We start from the raw sequence: 24,770 nt of genomic DNA, 5'->3' as shown, positions 1-24,770 counted from the left end.
TTGAACTGGTAGGAGGTATTAATTAAAGCCTTTCCTCCCATCTCCGGCTCTCAAACATAGCCTTATTCAAAATTTTACTTACTGCTCCAATCTAACAATTTGCTAAGTACACAGCAAAGATGAAAAGCCACTTGTTTTCAATAGGTGATACCACAAACACACAACTCTCTCTCTCTCTCTCTCTCATATTGTTTTGGTGCTCAAATCATTTTTGCAGTGTATCACCGGAGTCGTGGCAACTGCTAGACGTGGTTGTATGGGGCGTCACATATTTATTCACACGTTCAACAGCCATAGATACCTGCACATCATAAAAGAAATGACACAGTCATCGGAATTCAGAAACCATGTGGATTCTTCCTTTTCTTTTTTTCACCTTTTGGGGGATCGAATCGATCAGGATTCCTATATCCCTTGGTAAGACAGTGCAACTCAATTTAGGTTACTTATACAGCCCACCTTACGTCTTATTTGATGGAGGTGTTTGTGGCCTCTACTCTCACATATCTCACAGTTCCCAAGTGAGATGCACAGTGTGGATCTGTTTCTACAGCTCAAAGCCCCATGCATCAAGTGCAATGTGATTTCACACTTTTAGCGTGTCGCCCCCACTGCCCACAGGCTGTATCCTATGTGACAAATATGCAAGATTTTATAAAAAAATCTTGCGATAATATCGTGAGAAATTGCCTGAAAGTTTAAAACGACAATTTCTCATGAGATTTTCAAACCGTGACAAATATCATGATATTTAGGTTTTTAGCAGATATTTATCGTGAAAACCCCCGAGATTTTTATTTTTAAATGTGTTTCATTTATATTTTCTTATAAAAATTAAAAAATTTTGTATTTTTTATTTATTTCTTATTGTCGAGATTTTGCCAAAAAAAATGCTAGATTTATGAAAATTTTCAAAAACTTCCCAGTTTTTTGACTGCCTATATTTTGTCGTTTTAAACTTTTGTCACTATGGCTGTATCCTAAAGATGGTATAGGTGATTGGATGCATCAGTACATTTAAAGTGTGTTTTAATCACATTGCACCTGATCTCAATTCCAGCTCGAGTAGTAAACAAGCTGAGTCCAGGTATGGATGAAAGATCGTCTAAATGTACACTGGGCCTCTCCAGATCCCATTACTACTTTGGTTTAGAAGGACCCAACCTAACCCACTCTGAACCTTGCCTGATAAGACCGACTCGGGTCTGCTTGATGTCCACCACTCCACTCTACTAAGCAACACCGACAATTTAGGAAAGTTTAAAGGTACAATTAAAGGACATCGAAAATCCTAAATGATTACAAATTTTTTGTCACGAGGCACCAAAAAAGAGACAAATTCTTCTGAACGATGTGTCAAATGAGGTACCTGTTTGTCCCAATCGGTTCTCCATGTCAAGTAGATTAGTATAAACGATTGAAGGGCAGTACCAAAAATCATTCCCATCCATACTCCCTGTGAAAAACAACAACAAAATAAATATTTAAAAGAGAATTACAGTATAAAAAAACACAAATTTATACACATGAAGAAAGAAAAATAAATGCTATTTGAACAATTGAAAAGAGCAATGGTAAGCATGATCCTTATTTTCCTTTGAAGTAATTATTTGAATACACAAGTTAGCATGCTTACTTGAACTTGAAGACCCACAACATAACCCAAGACAGCTCCCAAGGGAGCACCTATTAGATAATAACATGCAATGTTCACGTATCCCACCAAGCTTTGCCAACCTGCACCAACAGCGACACCTAAGTGCAAGCGAGTAGCGTGTCAGTGCTTTCAATTTGTCAAGCTAGCAACATGTATTACAACTTACAAGGAGGAGATCATATGAGAACACGCTTCACAGAAAGTGTGATGCCCTGTATCGTTCGTTATGCAAGGTGTATGGTTAGGGGAACCCCACAAGTTTTAACCGCATCAAGATTTGTCCATATTGCAATGTGACAGTGCATCATATTTTTTTTTATAAATTAATTTTGACTGCATTTGATCCTGCTGATATTTTCAATGTATATACATAGTTTTTACATCCACAGAGTTGATAATCTTGTCTAGAACTAGCAGGAACCAGCTGGTTAGTTTGGATCCCATACAGGATAGATGTGATGTACTGTGTTGATGTTTTACATTGACAATATAAAAATGTGAGAAATTCTCATTAATTTTATAGTTCATGCGGGTCATGAAATTGTCCAATTTTCAAGATGTCACGTTCCTAGCTAAATAGGTGGTACTGATAGCTCCCAATAATGCCGAAAAGCCTAAGATTCTCTAGGTTTGGAGAATTTAATGGAAATCTAAAGCCATGCCACTTTTCTGTGCATGTCACCAAGATGAGTAAAAAGAAACCCCATGGAAATCCTCACCACTTGTTTTTCAGGAACCATTTTCTTAAAGCTTGTTGCCTTCCTGTGTTCACAATTTTCAAGAGGAGATGAGGATCACCAATTTCTCTCTTACCCAATCACACCCAAAGGTAACAACATGAAGCCTCAAGTAACAAAAATTGCTTTTTCACTTGATGAGAATGTTGCATTTACTTTCTCTATTTTTCCATAGCATAATTCTATGGCTCTCAGTATATAGGCTTTGAAGAAGACAAACCTGAGAGTACCGGTTGGACACTGTTGAGCAAGATAGACAAGGCTAGCCAAGAAGATAGATGTGAAACTGCTTTGACTACCCTCTTGTCATCTGTAAACACATAAGCGACGCTCCCACGAAATACCATGAATAGCACAAACAGTACAAAACCAATGGAAAATGAAGTTCCGGCTACAACCAGCACTGCAAACTTTGCGGCTCTTGCACTTCCACTTCCAAGTTCATTAGAGACCCTCACACTGCAATATGAAAGCACAAATATCATAGAATGCATGCACACGCACATACACATGAGGAAGACAGAAGATGGAAGCGTTATCCAAAATGATTGAATGTAAATCACTATCAAATTGTAGGTCTGAAGTTCTGAACCATGAACATGTGATAGAAACAATTAGGCTGGGCAGCAAGGATTTTTAGCGGAATGGTGCATGCATGAATAGTGCATGTGTTTGGTGAATAAGAGCAGGTATCAATTTTAATGTAGTTGAAAAAAAATTGTTTTTTCATGATGGGGAAACCGTTGTATTGTGAATCAGCAGAAGAAGACAAGTGTCACATCTTGGTGTTTTATGATAATTTTACGGGGTCGCTTTCATTCCATTTAACAGATGAGCTTAGGCAGGGATCTCCAGAATGGCTTTCATTTTTGGAAAAAGATAAGTACGGATAAAAAAGAACCACTTATGAAAAGCGGCTATGGATGATCCGAATAACACTTCAATAGAGGTGGGTGGTCAACATTTTCCTCAATCAATTGATGCTCTTAATGAACCCATGCCACAATGTCAAAAGGTGGGCAGGACCCTTGAACCTTAGAGAGAACAAGAGAGTAATAACACATATGTAGTACTCATCACTCCTATTTATAGTGAGATATGGTAGGAGGCTCATGACAGGTGGTTATAACAAATGGACAGTTATGACATTTCATAACTGGCTTTAGCCCCTCAAAACTGAAAAGCCAACAACTATTTGGACCTTTGATGTGCTCGGGTCAATATGGGTCACATCAAAATTGGATTTGATCCGACCAAAAAATCTAACATTATCTCACTTGACTCATTGACACAAAAAAGCACATTATCGAGGTTCTCAACTATTATATCGATTCAATTTTTATGTAGGTTCACGTGCTATCATGTATCACAAAAATGAATCATATGAGTCATGAAGATTAATATCTATATATGATATGTCATATTTTAATATAATACAATATTATTCATTTTAAGTGTTTAACATGTTAAGAATATTTTTATGAATAGGTTGGTTTCTAACCTATTCTATTGGTTTTTTTAATATTGTTATTATACTATTCTCAATTTAAAATGAGACACTTTACACAGAATCAACACTACACAAAACATGAAGAATCAATTTAGTTTCATAAATATGATCACATAAAATCATAATGTATTATCATACATCACAAGGAATCAAATAGACTCAGCCTCATTACATGTTAAGAATACAATCCCGGTGCCAACCCTTTAGTAATAGGATCTACAGTCATTTCCTTCATGCCAATTGCATCAATACATACTAAATGATTCTCTGTTCTTTCTTTAACAACAAACTTCATGTGTCAATACGAAGTAGAGCTCTTATTGTTATTAGAGAAAAACACAACAACTTCATTATCATAAAAAGATATTCAATGGCCTCTCAATAGAGTTCACAATATCATAACCTTAAATGAAGTTTCTAATCCATATGACTTAAGATGAAGTCTCATATAGAGCAATAATTTTCACTTCAATGGCTTTTAGAAATTTCTTCACGGTTCTGCAGTGGGGTATGTCGCTTCGCATATTCTTAGTCACTCATGATTGTAAAACCAACATGCTAAGCTTATTTGAGCGCTTTCACTTCTCATAGTCAACCTCATGACCCTTTGTGTTATTCTTTGTAGGAGTGGGATAATTGCTCATATAAGATTCATATGGAAAAATTAAACATGAAACCCTTTATTATTCACATTTTTTAAAGCAATCATAATAGGGTCATTATCGTTCTACTTAATTTAATGAAAACAATAACATTTTGAGTTGCTTTTCCTCCTCAAATCTTAAAGAATTGAACACTCAATTGGTGAAACTAGCATATCATGTAACCAGAGATAATTCAGCACTATATCTTTTGGTATGAATATGCTTCATGGGACGGTGTACACACATATTATTATACCCTGTGTGAATTTAGAACACAATGGCCTACCTTTGGGTAGAATCATTTCTTCGTAAAGTCACACACAATTACAATACCAAATTTTGATCTTAATATGGTCCAAAGAACCCTCAATCAACACAACTCAGAATACTTTGGTGATTGCAAGAGTGAGTTCATCGAGATATTTTACTGTAAGTATATTCATATTGCAAAGCATGCCACAACAAACATGTATTGTTTTGAATTCAGTCATAATCTCATACTTAAATATCATGAACAACTCAAAATACACATGAAATAACACATAATATTATGCTAAAGTCACCATCCATGATAAGAAATACCATATAAAAATATGAGAAAAATGACTAAAACATACTTTTATAAGTATTACTCGTGATTGAGTATGAAAAACGGCTTGAACGAGTCCTTAAAGACCCTGAACCAGTCATATAAAGCCCAAAAATAGTTACAAAAAGCCCTAAATTGCTCCCAAAATGCATGAACCAATTCCAGAAACCCCAGAACCAATCTCAAAAACTGCTGAAATGGTACTAAAATACTTGAAACTAGTTTCAGAATGCCCTGAATCGACTTTGAATCAGTTTTTGAACTAGTTCACTTCCATAATGGTTACATGGTCCAGTTCAGGACCTGATCCAACCCAATATCGGACCAAGACACGGTTAAACTGGGTATCAGGTCCCTCTAGGTTGAACTTAGACCTAGTCCACCTGAAAACCATCCGGGACTCGGACTGGGTTCACTAGGTTTGGGTTTGACCCGGTCCACTCAGAACCCCATATAGGATCCGGGTCCTAGGCCAGGTCCAACGATTCGATTTTAGACCCAGTCCACCCAAAACGGGGCCGAGTTTGGCTGAGTCAGGCACCTACCCAGTCCACCAGGAACCCCAAAATGGGTTCGGGTCCTGGATCGGGTCAAACACGAGCAACCCCGATCCACTTAGAAACTTGCTAATGGGTTCGAGCTCGAATCGGGTCGAGTGCAGACTCGATCCACCCAAAAACCCATTAATGGGTCCAAGGCTAAATCGGGTCCTGCTAGGTCGGGTGCAAATTCGAACCACTCAAAAACTCATTAATGGGTCAAGGCTTCGATCGAATCCCCCCAAGACAGGTGCAGACTCGAAACCTCATTAATGGGTTCAAGCTCATATTGGATCTCCCTCGGGACAGGTGCAGACCCAATCCACCTAGAACCCCGAAAATAGGTCCGAGTTTGGATCAGGTCCCCTCCCTTCGGGTCAGGATTCACTATAGTTATTATAGTAAAACCCGACCCCTCCCCTCCTTGAATGGATTTTTTTGTTGAGAGTTATGCTCTCCTCCTCCTCCCATTGTCTTTCATTGCCAGTAGCCTCCACTAGCAATGGGCTTCAGTTGCAGCAGCGAAAACAGAAACATGTAAAGAGGGAGGGTTCCCTGCCTTCGCCACTAGTGGCGACGGCAGCTGGCCAAACTGCCTACTGTGGCCGATTGTGGCTGTTTACAGCCACAATCACAAACATCACTCTACAATCGCCATGGCTGACCTCAAGCAGCCAGTTGCTGCTTGTCGTGGCAGAGCCAGATCGGTTGCAACTCCTGGCTTATGGTAAGGGGGGGGGGGGGGGGGGGGGGCAGCGATAGTTGTCGACCTGCAGGCGATGGGTCATTGGTCAACGCCTTCGCCCTCACCGCCGACTTCCTACAAACTGAACAGGAGTCTAGCAAGGAAAAAAAGAAATGTACCAATGACTTTTTTTGCGAGTGTCGCTTGAACGCCAATACACCCATACCCCGAACATGCGCAACGAAAGCGTGATGAACTCATAACCCAATGTTAGCTTAAATGGATCAGGAAGAGCCACTTATCAAAAGCGATCATAGACGATCTGAATGACGCTTCAGTGAAAGTGGTTGGTTGGCGACCTCTTCAGCCAATCGACGAACTAAATGAGCCCAGGCTACAATGTCAAAAGGTGAGCAAGACCCTTTAACCCCAAAGAGTGATAACACATATGTAGTATCCATCACACTACCATGAGTCTCCTATTTATAGTGAGATATGGTGGAAGACTCATGATGGGTGGTTATAACACATAAAGGCCCACAGCTATTTGGACCCTTGATGTGTCGAGATCAATATGGGTCACATCAAAGTTGAATCCGACCCAAAAATCCTTGGGTCACGTTCATTCCATATAATCCATGACAAAAATAATTATTTTTTGACAGATGACCTTAGGCAAGGATCTCGACCTTGATTTTTGGAAAAAGATCATCTCAAATGTGTTGCTGCACTTAAAACACCCATCATCTGTTGTTTGATCTGACAGGCTGCATTGAAAAGAAAGATGGAGGGTTGTCAGGTGCAACAACACATAAAAATGTGCAATGTGATTGCTCTTGATCCAGCCTCTTGGTTTTTGGACAAAGAAATGTAATGATCATCATGATTAATATTGTTTACTTTAAGTTTATCCATAAAGAAGACAAGTTTACAACTTTCTCAACCACACATGCAAATTGATGGTACCTGGCTGCAGCAAGGAATCCCAAGGATATCATCATCTCCCATCCACTTATGTTGAGGTTGTACATTGACAAACACATGATGATTGTAATGTGGAGAGGAGGGTATTGTGATAACAAATGAACAAGGGAAAAATAAGATTTGATACCATATAGATAAAGCATCAATGGCAATCATAGAATCTCTCATGTTTCCAGTCAATAGGATTAGCACGGAATTGTACCACAGCTCCAAACTGCTTATATAAGCAATCAATGCTAAGAAATATCATAACTCATGAAACAGAATTTGGAAGCATGTTGAAACATAGAAGCAGGCCCATCTATACATATTAATGTACCAAAAATATATTTTTCATCCATTATAAAAAAAATCTGGGTCTAGTAATAAAAACAAATGCATAACCGCGCGTTGTTTTTGTAGCAGTTGACATCCATGTCTGCGTTGATGTGATTTGGTTAATCAGGGCTATACAAAACCATTAATCATGTGTTACAAGTTAATGCAAAATAAAAGGTGAAGGACCTCACCAGATCATTATGCCAGAAGAAGCAGATAGCTTAACCACAGGCCACAGATTGGAAAATGCACTTGCAGAGAAACCAGTCCACGTCTTTGGGCAGCCACCACAGAAAACAAATAGAATCTGTCCAATATTCGGTATCCAATAAGCAAGATTCATGGAAATCATTACCCCATTTAGTCCCAAGCCCAGCTTGGATGAAAGAAGCCATGAAAGAGATACGTGAAGCAATATGGATAGAGCCGCCAAGTAGCCAATGATCAAGTTTTTACTCTGTGCCTGCAGATACATTTGTAGAGTGAAAGAAAAGAGGAAAGCATATATGGATGGGATGAACCAGAGAGCGATGGTGCGCGAGGCCTGTGCTATTTCTTCTGTCTGTCCGAGCAGAACTAGGATAGTTGGCGCAAAGATGAACAAAGGAAGGAGGAAGGTTGTGGTGCCAAAGAGCACAATCCATGATTGTTGAAGGTAGATGCCTAGCATCTGGTATTTTCCAGCTCCATATCCCTGCCCACATAGAGTTTCCAATGCACTTGACATGCCCAACTGCAAGCAATGAACATTTCAATCGTCACTGCTTATCTAGCACAAGTTACATGTACTATACAATTAACAGATATCAGTTTGACCATACAATTAACTAACATATTTAAGTAGTTCATGCAAGCAACGATGCTTACGTTCCATGAATGTAAACATTGGTTGTACACAAAAACAGTTTTTTTTTAAAAAACTCGCCTCGCTCACTGAGTTCGTTGGCGTAAAACCTTAGGTTTCCTTGCCCGCAGGGAGTACACCCAACTTCAGCCTCCCCGTGTGTTTCGAAATTGTGACATCTTGTCAACTTGGTGACATACTGACATTTATAAGTTACCTCTATAAGATGAATGAATCCCTTGTGGCTATACACACTCATAGTAGCAATATGCGAAACTGAAAAAAAACATTAAACTTAAAAAACTTTTCTATTGAAAAAAAGAAAATTTTCAAATACCCATCAACCTTTTAGCATAATTCATGTGCACACAACTTTGGGACTTTTCATATTACCGGCAAAGTTTACGCTTTGGTTAAGCGAGTAACGCTTAACGAATAATAACTTCTGTCATTTATCTATTAAAATAGTCATGCACGTGTCCTTGTCTCTCTCTCTCTCTCTGTGTGCTGGTTGGCTCATACGTCACAGGATGCTTGCGCAAACTTCCTCCGGCTAAAATATGGTCTAATCGATTCGCTTGCTGTTCGTCGGGGGGCTCGTGGACCATACACATCGCATTTGAGGAAAATGTGGTTTAGGGCATTGCGTTTGTTTCTTGACAGGGATTTGGACGTGGGGGTAGACGGATCTTGGCTTCAATGGGCAGTCTCGAATGCGGGAGTTTTCCAAGTCCACAAGGTCTACCGTTCTCTTTTGCCTCCAGGTCAGGGCTGGATCTTCAACAATGCTTTATGGGCGAAGGGACCATCTCCGAGGACCAAGGTATTGGCTTGGTTGATTCTTCATGACCGGATACAGACCCATAACAATATCAAGAGGATGGGTTTTCAGTTTCCCAGTTGGTGTGTGCTTTGTCGACAGGCCGAAGAAACTACACAACATCTCTTCTGGTCGTGTGAAGTGTTTCAAGAATTGTTTTCAAAAACTTGGAGGGCTCCATCAGTTGTTGTGCGAGAGGGTTGCTTTGCGTTAGATCTTATCCTCGGCCCTGCTATAATTAGACGCGAAATGAAGTGGAGGACTATTTGGAGAGTTTGGTTATTTACAGGGTGGTGGTTCATATGGATGGCCAGAAATGATGCTACTTTTCGGGATGTCCCGTTCAACCTTAACTGGTTGACCCATAGGGTCTTGGCTGATGTGTATGCTATCTTACGCATATATCTCAAAGACCTGCCTCTGCCACAAACCGATCCTCATATAGATGTTTGTGGTCCTCAATGAGTGTTCTGTTTTGTGTTATTGGTGTTCTCATGTTATGCTGTTGTGTTTGTGTTTGTGCTTGTGGGTCTCAACGCTTTGTTGAGTTTCACTTTTAAGTAACGTTGATCGCTTTTCGGCTCTCTCTCTCTCTCTCTTCCTTCTGAACAGCCATTGCCTCCAGCGTGCCACCTCCCGAGCCTCCCCGTTGCTACCTCCCTCATCGACGAGCTCCCTCACCGTCGAGTCACCTGCCTCCCTCATCGTCGAGCTCCCTCACCATCGATACACATCCGCTGCTGCCATTACCTCCTCTCACGTCGGTGTCTTCTCCTAGGGTTTCCCCTCTCTCGTCGATCTCCTCCTCCTGAACAGCCATTGCCTCCGGCGTGACACCTCCCGAGCCTCCCCGTTGCTACCTCCCTCATCGTCGAGCTCCCTCACCGTCGCTAAGGCCTCCCCTGGATCTGGACTGATCGCCTCTGTTTCTGATTTGTATTTTGTGCCCTTTTTTTGGCTTATGTGTTCTTTGTCGGTCTGGGTCTTGTGTGTTTTGTTTGCCGATTTCAACATTTGTTGAACCTGTCGTAATGTTGAAATTCTTAGTTCGGCTCTCTCTCTCTGCACTTCTGGTTCCACAAGGGCAATGTGGTTTGGACTGGAAAATAAGTCGAGCCACTCGTGTCTCGGCTCATGTTCGACTTGCAAAGAGGTCGTTCAGACTCATAAAATAAGCTTGGGAAGATGAATGTGAATAATAGGTGCTCGACTCATACAAGCTCGATAGTTCCTTTAAAATTTGGTAAGGGTAAACCAGTAATTTTGATCAATCATAAAAAAAAATCCCTTCTTAGAGTTGAATTGTCTTAAGGGTAAATTAGTAATTTCAAAAACAATAGTTAGTGTTGAGCCAAGGACAAACTAAGGCAATGGCTGGAGGCATTTGATTAACGGTAACAGACCTTTGGTAGGAACCTGAAAAACCCTAAAAATTTTTGGGGTGCACATGAATTATACCCAAATCAGCAAACAATAATACGAGTTAATTCGGTTTTAATTTTTATAAAATGAAGTGCTTATGGGATTTTTCCTTGAAAATCAAGGTACCGTATAGGAATTTCAAGATTCAATGTGTTCAGAACCCAAGGTGTATTTTATTTTCAACATATATTTTTTTTGTGTTCTGAATGTTTTTTTTCTATATTTTGACAAAGTTGAAGTTTCTTTTCTTTTCCTTTTGCTTTTTTTTTCTGTTTTTGGTGTTAAAAGTTGTATTAAAAAAAGGAAGTTTGGCTAAATATGCATGCATGGGTGAGCGAGCAGACACGCACACACACTTTGTACATAAGGGCGTGTGTGCACACACACACATGCAAGCATGCTTATACATTATCTCCCATGTGATTTGCATGAGGCCGTACCAGGATGTGCAGATCAGGACAGGTCCTTTGATATCAGGGGTCCATTAGAGATGCTCTAGATGCCGTTCATCTAAAGCATCGACAGCTCTGGAAATTCTTGTGGGACCCATCTGGGTCATAATTAAAGAATTCAGATTTGGTCGTTGGGGCACTTAATTGCCATTCACGGATGAAAGGCATCCAAGGTTACCCTTGATCTGGCTGGCACTCTGGACACCCAGTACGGACGCAGATCAGGTTATGCTGAACATGCGCGTTTTTGCTCATGCCGACATCGTGGCCGTCTGTTTGCATTTTGGATGAATGACACGTGGTTTTGTTGACTAAATCTGGATGGCCATGATGTCCGGCATGAGCAAAAACGCTCACGTTCAGCATGACCTGATCTGCTTCCCCCAGTACAGCTTGATCGACTGTGTTCGGTCAATGATACCTAGGAGAAAGACATGGCCAAGACTTTTGAGTGAGGAACCACCTTCGACCCAGTCTATAATTAGGCAAAGACAAAGGCTTGACCAGTTTCTTGAGCACTGGTTGTGACTTGACTCTTTGGCAACTCTAAGAGGTTCTGCTACCACATTGGCCCGGGTCACCCGAGCGGTAGCAAGCTTAGAGAAAAGGTGCCGACTCCTTCATCTCAGGTTCGACTCCCATCAGATGTGTGGGTGCCTTTCACTGGTGGGCTCAGCCAAGGCTTGGGTGTTGGTGATCCCATACCCTAAGATTACCTGCTTCTGTGCGAAACTCGAGCCCCCTGGTCCCATAGTAATTCCATGTATGTTTTTTTTTCTGGGCAAATTGTTAAAAGTGTCTTATGAAAAAAGGAATTTAGCTTCTTCTTCTTCTTCTTCTTCTTCTTCTTCTTCTTCTTCTTCTTCTTCTTCTTCTTCTTCTTTGTAATTTATACTTTTAACAGAGTAGTAACTCTATCTACATAATCATCTCATATTTGTTTGTTAAGATCTATTCCATGTCAACTTATGAAAATAGAAGGAAAATTAATTCAATTAGGATCCTGTCCAACACTCCAAATCATCCTTCCATATATACCAACGCGATTGAATTTTCTGAGTTACAATAATCTAGAAACCTTTTTGCCTAAAGTGATCAAACAGAGATACAAGCCAAATGTTAGATTAAAAGTCTATCAAAAGTATGATAAAAAGGTATGTGTTGATATCACCAAAAATCCAGAATATCCTAATCTCCCTCCTAGTGACAGCAGGATTTGTGGCAGTTTAGAGTTTAAGATCCTGGAAGCTGTGGATTTTCTAGGATGAAGAGTTAAAATCCTTGACTTGTCCATGGAATCCAAACATGGCCGCAAGATGTTTAGACATTGTTGGACAAAATTAATGCTTCCCATGTTGATGCTATGCCTTATGGAGCCTGGTTAGGCGACTCGAATTAAGACTTCAAATTAGCCAAGCCTATGGTGCAATGAGCTGAAAATTGACGCATACATTGAATCAATGGTATAATTAAGATCATACCATCCCATACAAGGATTCCATTGCTGAACCGGACGAGGACTGTCAAGACCAGCGCGAAGGCGGCGAGCTCGGTTTCATTGATGTGGCCGACATAGGCTTGGCTGATAATTGTGATCCCAAATGTTGTAAACCTTGTAAAGATGGCCGGAGCAGCCACCACCCATAGCTTTTTGGATTCCTTCCATAGCTTCTTATGCAGAGAATGCCCTTCCTCATCAGCTGATCCAAGAAGCCTTGCGCCTAAGTTGCTCTCCATTCCTTTAACAAGCCTTCTCTTCTAAGCTTAATTTCTTGAGAGAGATGTTAAAAAAAAAGAAAGAGAATGCTGGTTTTGTTTGGAAAGTTTTTGAATGGCCGGAATTGCCTTGTGTACAATTACTTGCATGCCCTTCAATCCAAGCAAAAAATTCTTAATGAGGCTTCATTTTTTAAGCTGTTACTTGGGATATGGGACCTCTTATCTTTGATACGGATGACACCCAAAACTTTAGTTCATCGAATAAATCATGATAGACAGAGCAGATCAGGGCAGAAGACTGCCAAGGCTACCATCAAGAAAATGAACGATACCCAAAAAATTAATGTATTAAAAGCTTCATACATAGTGCAGTCACATGTACAAGAGGCGGAGTCAGAAGAGTCACTTGATGGAGGTGTGATTAGGGTTTGCTGTCAAATTAAGGGTCCGATTTGTAAGGGGGTATCCAACCCTATCCGAACCCAAATTCCTAGGTATGAGCATGAAAAATATCGATTTGAATAATATTAAGGTTGACCCTACCCAACTTGAGCAATCTGCAGGACAGGTTTATGTTTCTGTTATTACTCTCTACTGCAGTCTACAGCGACTTTTGCACCTTTAGCACCAGCCTTTTCAAGTCTGCCATCAAATCCTAGGGCTTCACCGTAGACAGGCGGTGGGCAGAGGGAATTTTCGGTGAATTTGAACTTGTTAATTTTATTATTATTATGATTATTATTATTTATTATTCAAGAATTTCATTGCTCACGAGATTCATTCATTGGTAATCCTTTTCAAAACCCCTCAAGTGGCTTTATATAGACTATTAATCTAAAGGATGAATTTTAGTCAGTACATGGGCTTTGAAGAAGATAAACCTGAGAGTGCTGGCTAGCCAAGAAGATAGATGTGAAACTTGCTTTCACTTCCCTCTTGTCATCTGTAAACACATAAGCGACGCTCCCACGTAATACCATGAATAACATAATCAGTACAAAACCAATGAAAAATGAAGTGACAGGTCAAACCATGGCCTTGATTTTTGGAAAAATATCAGGTGCAATCACATTGCACATTTCAAATGTGCTCCTGCACTTAAAACACCTATCATCTGTGGTTGGGTACCACAGCTGGCACTGGCAGTCTTCATTAAAAAGATGCACCACAACAAAATAGACTTTTAGTGTTAGCCTTTTCTGACACTAAAGGCCCCAAGATCTGTCGCTAAAGCCCCAAAAAGCCATTACTAAATGTCCTCTCACTAAATGTTTTAGTGACAGGTCAAACCATCACTAAATAAAATCTCTAGCAACTGTTACTTCCATCGCAGGGTACCTATAGCAACAGCTTTGGCTGTCACTATAAGTCTTTGCTTTGGAAAACAATATTTTACCAATGGTGACAGTTTCAGCCATCACTAATAGCATTTTTTTGCAATGTGCGTGCTTTTTCTGTAGGAGAGTGGGTTGTAAATAGCAGCAGTGTGCGTGCTTTTTCTGTAGGAGAGTAGTACGCATGGTTCTGCTAGCAAGGAGTGCGTCTTCACTTCTCTTGGGTTGCTTCGTGTGGTTTGTTCTTCAGAACATTCAGTGAGGTATTTCCTCTTATTTTTCGTTACACCTTTGTGTGTTTGTAAGGCTTATGTCATTTGGCTACTTTGTAAACTTTGTTTGAAGATAGTGCAAGGTGTTGACCTATCGATCGTCGTGGACGTACCTCAGTTTGAGGGAACCATGTAAATCTTGTGTGTTTCTTTTATTTGTGTTGTTATATTTATATTGTTTTCATTAATTTATACTTGGGAGAAAATGCTTGCTTTTCTCAATATCTGGTATCAGAGTCACGCTAATCTAGCTCTGATTCATTATATTTTTGTGTATGAAAATTATAGAAAGCAATATTGGGCGTATGATTAGTTTGAATGGCACAAATTGGATGACTTGAAAAACAAAAATGGAAGATCTTTTGGTTTGTAAAGATTTGGATGAACCCATAGAGAGTGATAGCGGCAAACCGAAAGAGATGAAAGATAATGAGTGGAAAAAGTTAGACCGAAAAGTTGTCGGTTTTATTCAGCAATGGATTGATGATAGTGTTTTTCATCACGTCTCTACAGAAAATTCAGCACATGATCTTTAGACCAAATTGGAGAGCCTTTATGATAGAAAAACGACAGTGAATAAAGCTTTCCTATTTTGAAAGCTTGTGAATCTCAAATATAAAGAAGATACTTCTATTGCAGTGAATCAGTTGGCCACTATGAAAATTACCTTTGATGATGAGTTGCAAGCCTTGTTATTTCTTAGTTCACTTCTTGAAAGTTGAGAAACCTTGGTGGTCACAGTTAGCAACTCCGCACCTGATGGAATGGTAACAATGAACCAAGTTACCAGCGGTCTGTTAAATGAAGAGACAAGATAAAAATCATCAGGTCCTTCTCTCTCTAAGGCACTTGTGATAGAAAATCGGGGAAGAGGTAGGAGTAAGAGTAGGGTTCCGCACAATCATAACAAATCTAGAGGTCGTTCAAGCTCGAGTTCAAAGAAAGATGTCGAGTGCTATTATTGTCAAAAGAAAGGACACATGAAACGGGAGTGCAGAAAACTCAAGTTCAAAGAGCAGAACAAAGAGAAAAATTTAGAAAAAAAGCAAAATAATACAAATGCAGTCACAGATGGTGAACTCATGATTATCTGTGATGATACTAGCATTAATTTTATTGGACAAGAGACAGATTGAGTAATTGATTCTGGAGCTTCATTTCATTTTACCTAGCGGGTTGATTTCTTTACTTCTTACTCGCAAGGTGATTTCGAGAATGTTCGAATAAAAAATAAAGATGTGTCAAAAAATATCAGTATAGGTGACATTTGCTTAGAAACAAATATTGGCTGCAAATTGTTGCTTAAAGATGTGAGGCATGTACCTGATATTCAACTAAATTTAATCTCTGCTGAAAAGTTGGATGATGAAGGCTACAACAATAATTTTAGTGATGGAAGGTGGAAGCTATTCAAAGGTTCTCTAGTGTTAGCAAAAGCAAAGAAGACTTGTTCTCTTTACACTATGCAAGCAAAGATTTACAAGGGTGTTGTGAATGCTGTTGAGAATGACTCATCCACCATTCTACGACATAGAAGGCTCGGGCATATGAGTAAGAAAAGATTGCAAGTTTTGTTCAAGAAAGAGCTTCTAGCGGGGATAAAAGGTATATCTTTGAAAACATGTGTTCATTGCTTTTATGGTAAACAAAATAGAGTATCATTTCGTAGAAACATTGCATCTAGAAAATCTCATGTTCTAGATTTGGTACATTCTGATGTATGTGGTCCTTTAAAGGTTAAGACACTTTGTGTTGCTCTATATTTTGTTACTTTTATTAATGATCATTCTAGAAAAGTTTGGGCTTATACACTGAAAACTAAAGATCAAGTTCTAGATGTATTTAAGCACTTTCAAGCCATGGTTGAAAAAGAAACTGGTAGACAGTTGAAATGTGTTCACTCGGATAATGGTGGTGAATACATTGGGTCATTTGATCAGTATTGCACCAATCATGGCACCAGGCATGAAAAGACAGTAAAAAGACACCTCAATAGAATGGAGTTGCAGAGAGAATGAATCACACCATTCTTGAGAGAGTCATATGTTTGTTGTCACATTTTAAATTGCCAAGATCTTTTTGAGGTGAGGCAATGAGGACAGCAGTTGATCTTATCAATTTGTCTTTTTCTATTCTGTTGAATGACGATGTTCTAGAGAAAGTTTGGATAGAGAAGGAAGTCTCCTATGATCACTTAAGAGTATTCGATTGTAGAGTTTTTGTTCATATTCCAAAGAATGAGAGGTCCAAGCTTGATCCAAAAGCAAAGCAATGCATATTTTTTGGCTATGGGTATGAAGAATTTGGCTACAGATTATATGACCCAATTGATAAAAAGGTTGTTAGAAGCTGAGATATTATTTTCTTGGAAGATCAGACAAGTGAAGACATTGACAAGCTTGAGACAACTGTGTCTAGCACTGGAGATCTTGTTGACTTAGATTCTTTTGATTCACTTGTTGTTCAGGATATCATTAAGGAGATGCAAGCATCTCATGATAATATAGAGGGAAAAAATATTGAGCCAGAGATTGAGGGGGAGCAGTTACCCCAAGAGTCACCTCTACAGTCACCGTTAAGTTGATCTACCAGAGAGAAACAACCGTCTAAAAAATACTTTTCACATGAGTATGTGATGATAATAGATCAAGGAGAGCCAGAGACTTATCAAAAAGTTTTGGAGCATGAAAACAAAACTGAGTGGTTTAAGCCAATGAAAGAGGAAATGAAATCAATGCATGAGAATCACACCTATGATTTGGTGAAGCCACCTAAAGGGAAGAAGATTTTAAAAAACAAATGGGTCTTTAGGCAAAAGAATGATGAAAACAACTCTCAACCTAAATTCAAGGCACGACTTGCTGTGAAAAGTTTTGGTCAGAAGAAGAGAATTGATTTTGATGAGATCTTTTCACCAGTTGTGAAGATGTCCTCCATCCGAACTATACTTGGTATAGCTATAAGTATAAACTTAGAAGTTGAGCAGCTTGTTGTGAAAATCATTTTTTTGCATGGTGACTTAGAAGAAGAAATTTATATGGAACAACCTGAGGGTTTTATTGAGAAGGGTAAGGATTAGTTGGTTTGCAAACTGAAGAAGAGCTTGTATGGATTGAAGCAAGCACCGGCACTGGTACAAAAAATTTGATTCTTTCATGACTGAGCATGGGTATTCAAGAACCGCCACAGATCATTATGTGTTTGTGAAAAAAATTCCAGATGGTAATTTTACTATTCTTTTGCTTTACATTAATGATATGCTAATTGTGGGCCAAGACATAAGCAGGTTTAACAAGTTGAAGTTAGAACTGAGTAAGTCCTTTGCCATGAAGGACTTAGGTCCAGCAAGATAAATTCTTGGGATGAGAATTGTACGTGACAAATCACATGGACTGATTTGGTTATCACAAAAGAATTATATTAAAAAGGTTCTTAAGAAGTTCAATATGGACAGAGCAAAGCCTGTTAATTGTCCACTTGTAGGCTATTTCAAACTTAGCTCAAGACAATGTCCTATAAGTGATGAAGAAGAAAATAAGATACAAAAAAATCTCTATGCTTTAGCAGTTGGTTCTTTGATGTATGTCATGGTTTGTACTCGATCAGATATTGCTCATGAAGTTGGAGTTAGTCGATTTCTGTCAAATCCGGGAAAAAAACATTGGGCAGCAGTGAAATGGATTCTGAGGTATCTTCAGGGCACTTAAAAGATGAATTTGTGTTTTAGAAAAGGTGAGTCAATTCTTGATGGGTTCACAGATTCTGATATGGTTGGTGATGTCGATAGTAGGAAATCTACTTCTGGTTATTTGATTACTTTTACAGGGAGAGCAGTTGCATGACAATCAAGATTACAGAAATGTGTAGCTCTCTCCACAAAGCAGCCTCATTCACCTGGTTTATTGAAACTCCAAGTCTGCTAGAGGGAGGAACAGGGGGAATGTGATTGCACACTTCTAGTGTGTTGTTGCACCTGATAACCCACCATCTGCGGCTGAGCCCCACAATTGACAGGCCATATCACAAAGATGGTTGGTGATCAGCTGCAGTGGCACAATAAAAGTGTGCAATCACATTGCAATCTAATCCTTCCTCGGGATGCTACTAGAGGAAGACCATCCAATTATCGTGGCTATCAGCCATCCATAATAGATGCTCTAGACGGCATTCATCTAGAGCATCAATGGCTCTGAAATTAGTTGTGGGGCCCATCTGGGGCATAAGGGAACAAGCAATGGTGACTGGGTGCCCTTAATCCCAATAAATGAAAAGGCATCCATGGGAGAGCGGATCAGGTCAAGGGTACCTCTGACAGTAATCCATCCAGGGTTCCTCTAATGTCATTTATCGGTGTGATGAACGTTTGAATGCTTATTTCATAGATTGTTCACACAATTTTTTTTTTCAGGGCCGTTCATGCTCTAGATGAAAAAGAATGGATGGTTGTAAAACAAAGGTAAATGGTTGTCATTGTTAAGTTTGGTTTCACTCATACCCTTCTATTAAGTTTTATAATGTAAGCTGTTTTGATCGAAGCCGACCTTATTGATAGATTCGTCATGGTTGATTTAATAAGAATCAACCTTTAGATCTTATTTTTTAGACCAAAAGATATGGCTTTTAAATCATAAGATTTTGTACTTTGTCAACCGTTGCTTTTTTATAACTAAAAAAACCTAAATACAAGTCAGATTTGAGCTATTCTGGAGTCTGATTTGATCAAAACAAGTTGCATGATGAAATCCCAATGAGGGTACGAAGATACGGGTGACTTTGGGGATGAGTGAAACGGATTTGGTGTTTGGATGTCATTCATTCGCATGGATGAACCGCATCAGAGGGATCCACTACGGTACCCCTGACCTGATCCACCCCGGTACCATTGGGACCATTTATAGCTGTCTATCCCACGACGATTGATTGTCAGTGGCAGGTCAGACCTGGACAAGGTTTAACCAAGCGTTGAGTACTCATGACCAACATGTCAATTCTATTGCAACCTCAGACTTAGGTGTGTCTGATCCTGGTCTTGTTTAGCCAACGGCCATAAACAGGGGCAGCCCATGTAAAGAGGATCCATGTCAAAGTCTGGGTACTCCCAAAAGTTGGTCGGACTCAAGGACTAGGTGAACTCCAAGACCCAGTACAACTTGGTTGACTGTGTTTAGTAAAAGACCACGGCTTGACTGGTATCCCAACTAACCCGCAAGGGGTGTTTGAATGCGCAGGATACCCATCAGGTGGGGCCGATATGCCCACGCAAATGAGAGATGTATGGATGCCTGGGACACCACGTCCCACATGTCCCTTTGGGAAGTATTTTGGTGTCCAGGGAAGTTTCTCTCTCCCACTTGGAACAGAAGAAGACAGGACACCATAGACACCTTTAAAAAAAAAGTGTTTATGAGTGTCCTTATCCAGGGCAGTCGGCAGAAAAGACAGGACATGGTGTCCTTTTTCATGGCTGGATGTGATTCAAACCCCCCTTAATGAGCAAATGGACAAAAACATAATTGATGCTCTGTGCAATTGGAGACATCAGCAGCACTGGGCATCTTTGAAAGCGAGAAAGATGCAGGAAAAGTGATGAAAAATAAAAAATTGATATGGATTTTCCAACCCTTCCAAACTAAAATGAAAATTTCTCTGAAAGTTGTTTTTAAAAAGTACATTTTTTTGATAGAAAACATTCCTCCATGAGGGGTGGAGAAATGTTTTCCACCAAGATAAACTTTATTTTTACACTCCCCACCACCCATCTCACCATATCTCACCACCACCCTCCTCCTCCTCTCTCTCATTTTTTCACTCTGTTTTTCTCATGCTACACAAACAAGCGAAAAACTTTCTTTTGAAAAACTTCTCGTATCAAAAACTCTCATAAGCAAAACTTTCTTTTCCTATGAGAGTTTTTCTCTCTTCCAAACATGCTCTCGGTGTCAACGGATCGGGTTTGATTCGGACCCAGGTGGAACAAGACTTGGACCCAATTTTTGGGTATGGTATCGGGTCCATACCCGAGTCTAATTGGGTCAATTATAATAAAAACCATACCCAGTCCCGGTAAGAACTACATGAACCAGACCCGGATCATACCCAGTAAAACCATATTTTTTATCATTTTTACATTGAAAAATTATGGGTCTTAATCAGAACTCCGGTTGGGTTCGTGACTGGTATAAAATTTTACAAGCTATACCCGGGTGTATGTATTAATCGGACCTTCGGGTCCGAACCTGGGTTTTAATCGGATCTTCATAATACCCAGACCCTATATTGTTTGGTTCGGGTCTGGCAAACCCGACCCGTTGACACCCCTACTCAAAAGTGAAAAAGGACGCATAGAATTTGATGGAAACCCAATTAAAACATGAGAGTTCTTATAATAACTTATTTTTGTTAGTTATGGACACATTGAAAGCAAAAAAAAAATGCACATATAATCATGCTTCTGTCTCTGTGTTGCCTTCTGATTCCAACTTCGTTGGACAAGAAACACCCGTGACCGTTACCATTACCATGACCCCTACCCAAATGAGCAGAGACCTTGTGGGTATTTTTTTATAATTTATATTTTTAACAGACAGCAGTAACTATGTGCAGATAATCATCTCTTATCTGTATGTTAAGCTCCAATCGGTAGTTTTCTATGTTATGAAAATAAAACCAAAATTAATTCAATGTAATATAGTCGGGTCCAAATTTCTTTCTCATATCAACATTATTGAATTTCTTGAGTTATTAAATAAGCTAGAAATCTTTTTGCCTAAACAGATCGAACAGAAATATGTGAAAATTAATGTTAAATTGGAGTCTATTTCAAGTATGATACGAAAGTATGTGTTGGTATCATTAAGAAACCAAAATATCCTAGTTTCCAACTCCTACAAACAGAAGTTTTTTTTTTCAGTTTATAGTTTAAGATCCTGGAAGCTGTGGATTTTCAGCATCATTACTAGTAGGATGAAGGGTTAAAATCCATTAGATTCTTGATTTTCTCATGGAATCCAAGCATGGTCACCAGATGCTTTAGATTGGACAAAATTAAGGCTTCCCATGTTGATTATACTTCAATGGAGCCTAGTTTGGCTACTAGAGTTAAGTCTCCAACTTGGTCAAGCACTCAAGCCTTTGGTGAAAATAAGCTGCAAATTAACACACCCATTTGATCAATGTTATAGGACGATATCACCATACTTACCAGGATTCCATTGCCGAACCGATGACCGTAAAAACCAGCGCGAAGGCCGCGAGCTCAGTTTCGTCGATGTGGCCAACATAGGCGTGGCTGATAATTGAGAGCCCAAATGTTGTAAACCTTGTAAAGATGGACGGAGCTGCCATCAACCATAGTTTTTTGGATTCCTCCCGTAGCTTCTTATGCAGACCATGCCTCTTTTCCTCATCAGCTGATCCAAGAAGCCTTGCTCCTAAGTCTCCCTCCATTCCCTCGAGAAGCCTTCTGGTCTAAGCTTACTTGAGAGAGAGAGTGTTGGTTTTGTTTGGATAGTTTTTAAATGTCCACAATTGTCTTGCATGCAATTACTTAATTAACCTTCAATTCAAGCAAATCTTAATGAGGCTACATTTTTTAAGTTGTCACTTTGGAACCGTTCATCGTTGAGATCGATAACATCCAAAATGCGGTTCATTTTTTACAATACACTACAAAAAAAAACCCACCTTTGTCGGCACAAAAATCACCCCAGTAAAGACAGAGAAAGCGCCAATAAAGTGATTTACTGGCGCTGTCGATATGTCAGTAAGTATGCCAGAGTAGGTCCTGTCGATATAGTCTTTACTGGCACAAAAATGGTTGAGACAGTAAAGATTTTCTTTGCGCCAATAAAAATATCTTTACTAGCACTGATATGGTGACGGTAAAAAGAATTTATGGTAAAAAAATATCATCTTTACTGGCACAAAGTTTTTTGCGCCAGTAAAGATCAGTTCTTTGTTCAAGACCCTTGGAGCTGATCTTCTCTTCCCAAACTGTACAAACTTCCAAAGCCTATGGGTTGATGTAGATATCTGAGTCACTTAAATAGTGTGATTGATTTTCAAAAGGACTTCTGATATTCTTATTTTTTCTTCCAGCCAAGGTTGTCCAATCAGGTAGCTCGGAGAAAAACCATTTGGGGTTCAATTCGTGAATCAGCAAGTCAATTCGTAAGACCCAGATGACTTGAAAATTTTTTATTTGTATATATTTTAAAACAAAGTTATATAAAACTAGAAAACTTATTCAAAACATCCACATAATTAAGAAAAAAGAAAAAGAAAATATGCTTAATATCTTAGAGTGGATGATTTTGGATGTCACTGGTATTTCGGATGTACGGCATCTGGATGGTTTAAAATGAACGGCTCGCAACGAGCATAGTTCACTGTTTGATGGGTGTAGTTCATTTTTTAAGATGAACCGCATCAAACGCATCCCTGACGGTGCCTCTTAACTTATCCTCTCTAATTAAAAAGGAGCCTCGAACTCTGGATCACATTCACGCCTCCCCCAAACATGCATGGAGTAAGCTTGAGTAAGTTCCATAAGCCTATTGCCTGCATCATTTTCTCGTCTAAGCTTTCTTGAGGGATGTTAAGGAAGGAATAGCAATGTGAGAAAGGTGGTGGAGTCTTTCCAAATCCCAATGTTGGTGTTCTCACTTTCCACGCAAAGTAGAGTGGATGCTTGTTTGTTTCAAAGGAATGGGCACGGATTTTTCAACTTAGCCTTTCCATGTGAAATCTTTCATAAGAATGAAGTACGAAAAGATTTACATATAAAGTGGTAGGTGATGGATGGGTTCACTTGTGTCAGCACTATAATGATTTGAAGTACATTTTGTTCAAGGTGAGAAAGGATTACATCAAGGTTGCCAGATTGTCCCTTTTTAATATAAGTTGCATAAAACAAACAAATAATGTTAAGCTTGGCTACCACCGAGGTGGTATCCCATGTGGTAAGCGGGGTCATGTGTCAAGGGATTGAATCCCTATGCCTCAGGGGGGGGGGGGGGGGCTGTTGTTCTGGTAGGGGTCCGCCTAACACCAGCTTGCCTTTCAACAACAAAAAGAAAAAGGTTAAGCTTGGCTGGTGTAAATTTTACCCGAGAAAGCATTCACCTTGATAGCCCCATTAAAGGATCATATATTTTGAAAAAATTACATCCTCAAATCCCTTTTTTTCCTTGGCTTGTAAACAGTTGTTTTGGTACTTCAAAAAGGATAATTGTGGCCAAAATATATTAAGTGACATGTTCCCTTAGGAAGGTTCCTCGTCATTAAAAAAGAAAAATCGGACTATAGATGACTGAATCAATGGTATAAGGCCATATCATCATATTGCCGAATCAGACTAGGACCAGAGCGAAGGCGGCAAGCTTGGTTTCGCTGATGCGACCAACATAGGCTTGGCTGATAATTTATATATATAGCTCAAATGCTGCAAACCTTGCAAGGATGACGGGAGCAGCCACCACCCGTAGCTTTTTGGATTCCTCCTACAACTTATTCCGACCATGCCTCTCTTCCTCATCAACTGATCCACCAAGAAGCCTTGCTCCCAAGTCACTTTACATTCCTTCAAGAAGCCTTTCGTCTAAGCTTTCTTGAGAGGCTAAAAAATGAAAAAAGAAGAAAGAACGCAGCTTTGTTTGGAAAGTTTTGGAATGGCTGGAATTGCATTTTGATGCAATTACTTACCCATCAATCCAAGCAAAAAGTCTCAATGGGTTTACAGTTTTAAAGTTGTTATTCGGAGAGCAGGTCTGGGCCAACGAACCCTGGAAACCGTTTATCTTTGAGTAGGGCTGGTAGCTGAGCAGAACGAACCAAGCTTTGGCTGTTCAGGCTCAGCTCGTTAAGGGTCTCGGCTCGTTAGCCCATCATGAGCCGAGCCCGAGCTCGTTAAAGAGACAAGCTTTCCGAACCGATCAAAAGTTGGATAATTTAAAAAAAAAATGTGTATAAAATATATAATATGTAAAACGAACCTACACGAGTTGAGCTTGCCATGTTTACCTAAATGGGCTGGCTTGTAGCTCAGCTTGCTGAGCTCAATTTCTGAGCCGAGCTGAGGCAAGCCAATTGGTGAGCTGCTCGTCCTGTTTCCCAGACCTATCTTTGAGATGGATGACACCCAAAACTTCAATTTATCGAATAAATCCTAACTGTCCATATTGTAGTCGTTGAGTGAACTGCATCACCGCACCTTTGTGGAGTCCATCCACATGTGGGGGATTCAG

The 24,770-nt window shown here is 39.6% G+C and overlaps 1 protein-coding gene across 1 annotated transcript; it reads right to left on the bottom strand.

Annotated features, from left to right (window-relative positions):
- On the bottom strand, window positions 1-12,974 carry LOC149819599 (protein DETOXIFICATION 21-like). The gene is made up of 8 exons (XM_089982894.1): window positions 12,693-12,974; window positions 7,855-8,396; window positions 7,473-7,559; window positions 7,328-7,384; window positions 2,615-2,853; window positions 1,637-1,755; window positions 1,370-1,456; window positions 1-301 (listed from the first exon to the last, which is right to left on the bottom strand). The coding sequence occupies exons 1-8, from the start codon at window positions 12,936-12,938 to the stop codon at window positions 206-208; spliced, it is 1,473 nt and encodes a 490-aa protein (XP_089839020.1). The 5' UTR covers window positions 12,939-12,974; the 3' UTR covers window positions 1-205.
- Between the last annotated feature and the right edge of the window lie 11,796 nt (window positions 12,975-24,770).

Source organism: Nuphar pumila, chromosome 12 (assembly GCF_984573655.1).
Source record: "Nuphar pumila chromosome 12, dmNupPumi1.hap1.1, whole genome shotgun sequence".
In the NCBI taxonomy this organism is placed as follows: Eukaryota; Viridiplantae; Streptophyta; class Magnoliopsida; order Nymphaeales; family Nymphaeaceae; genus Nuphar; species Nuphar pumila.
Note: the sequence above shows the minus strand (reverse complement) of the source record. Positions and strands in the feature narration are given on the sequence as shown.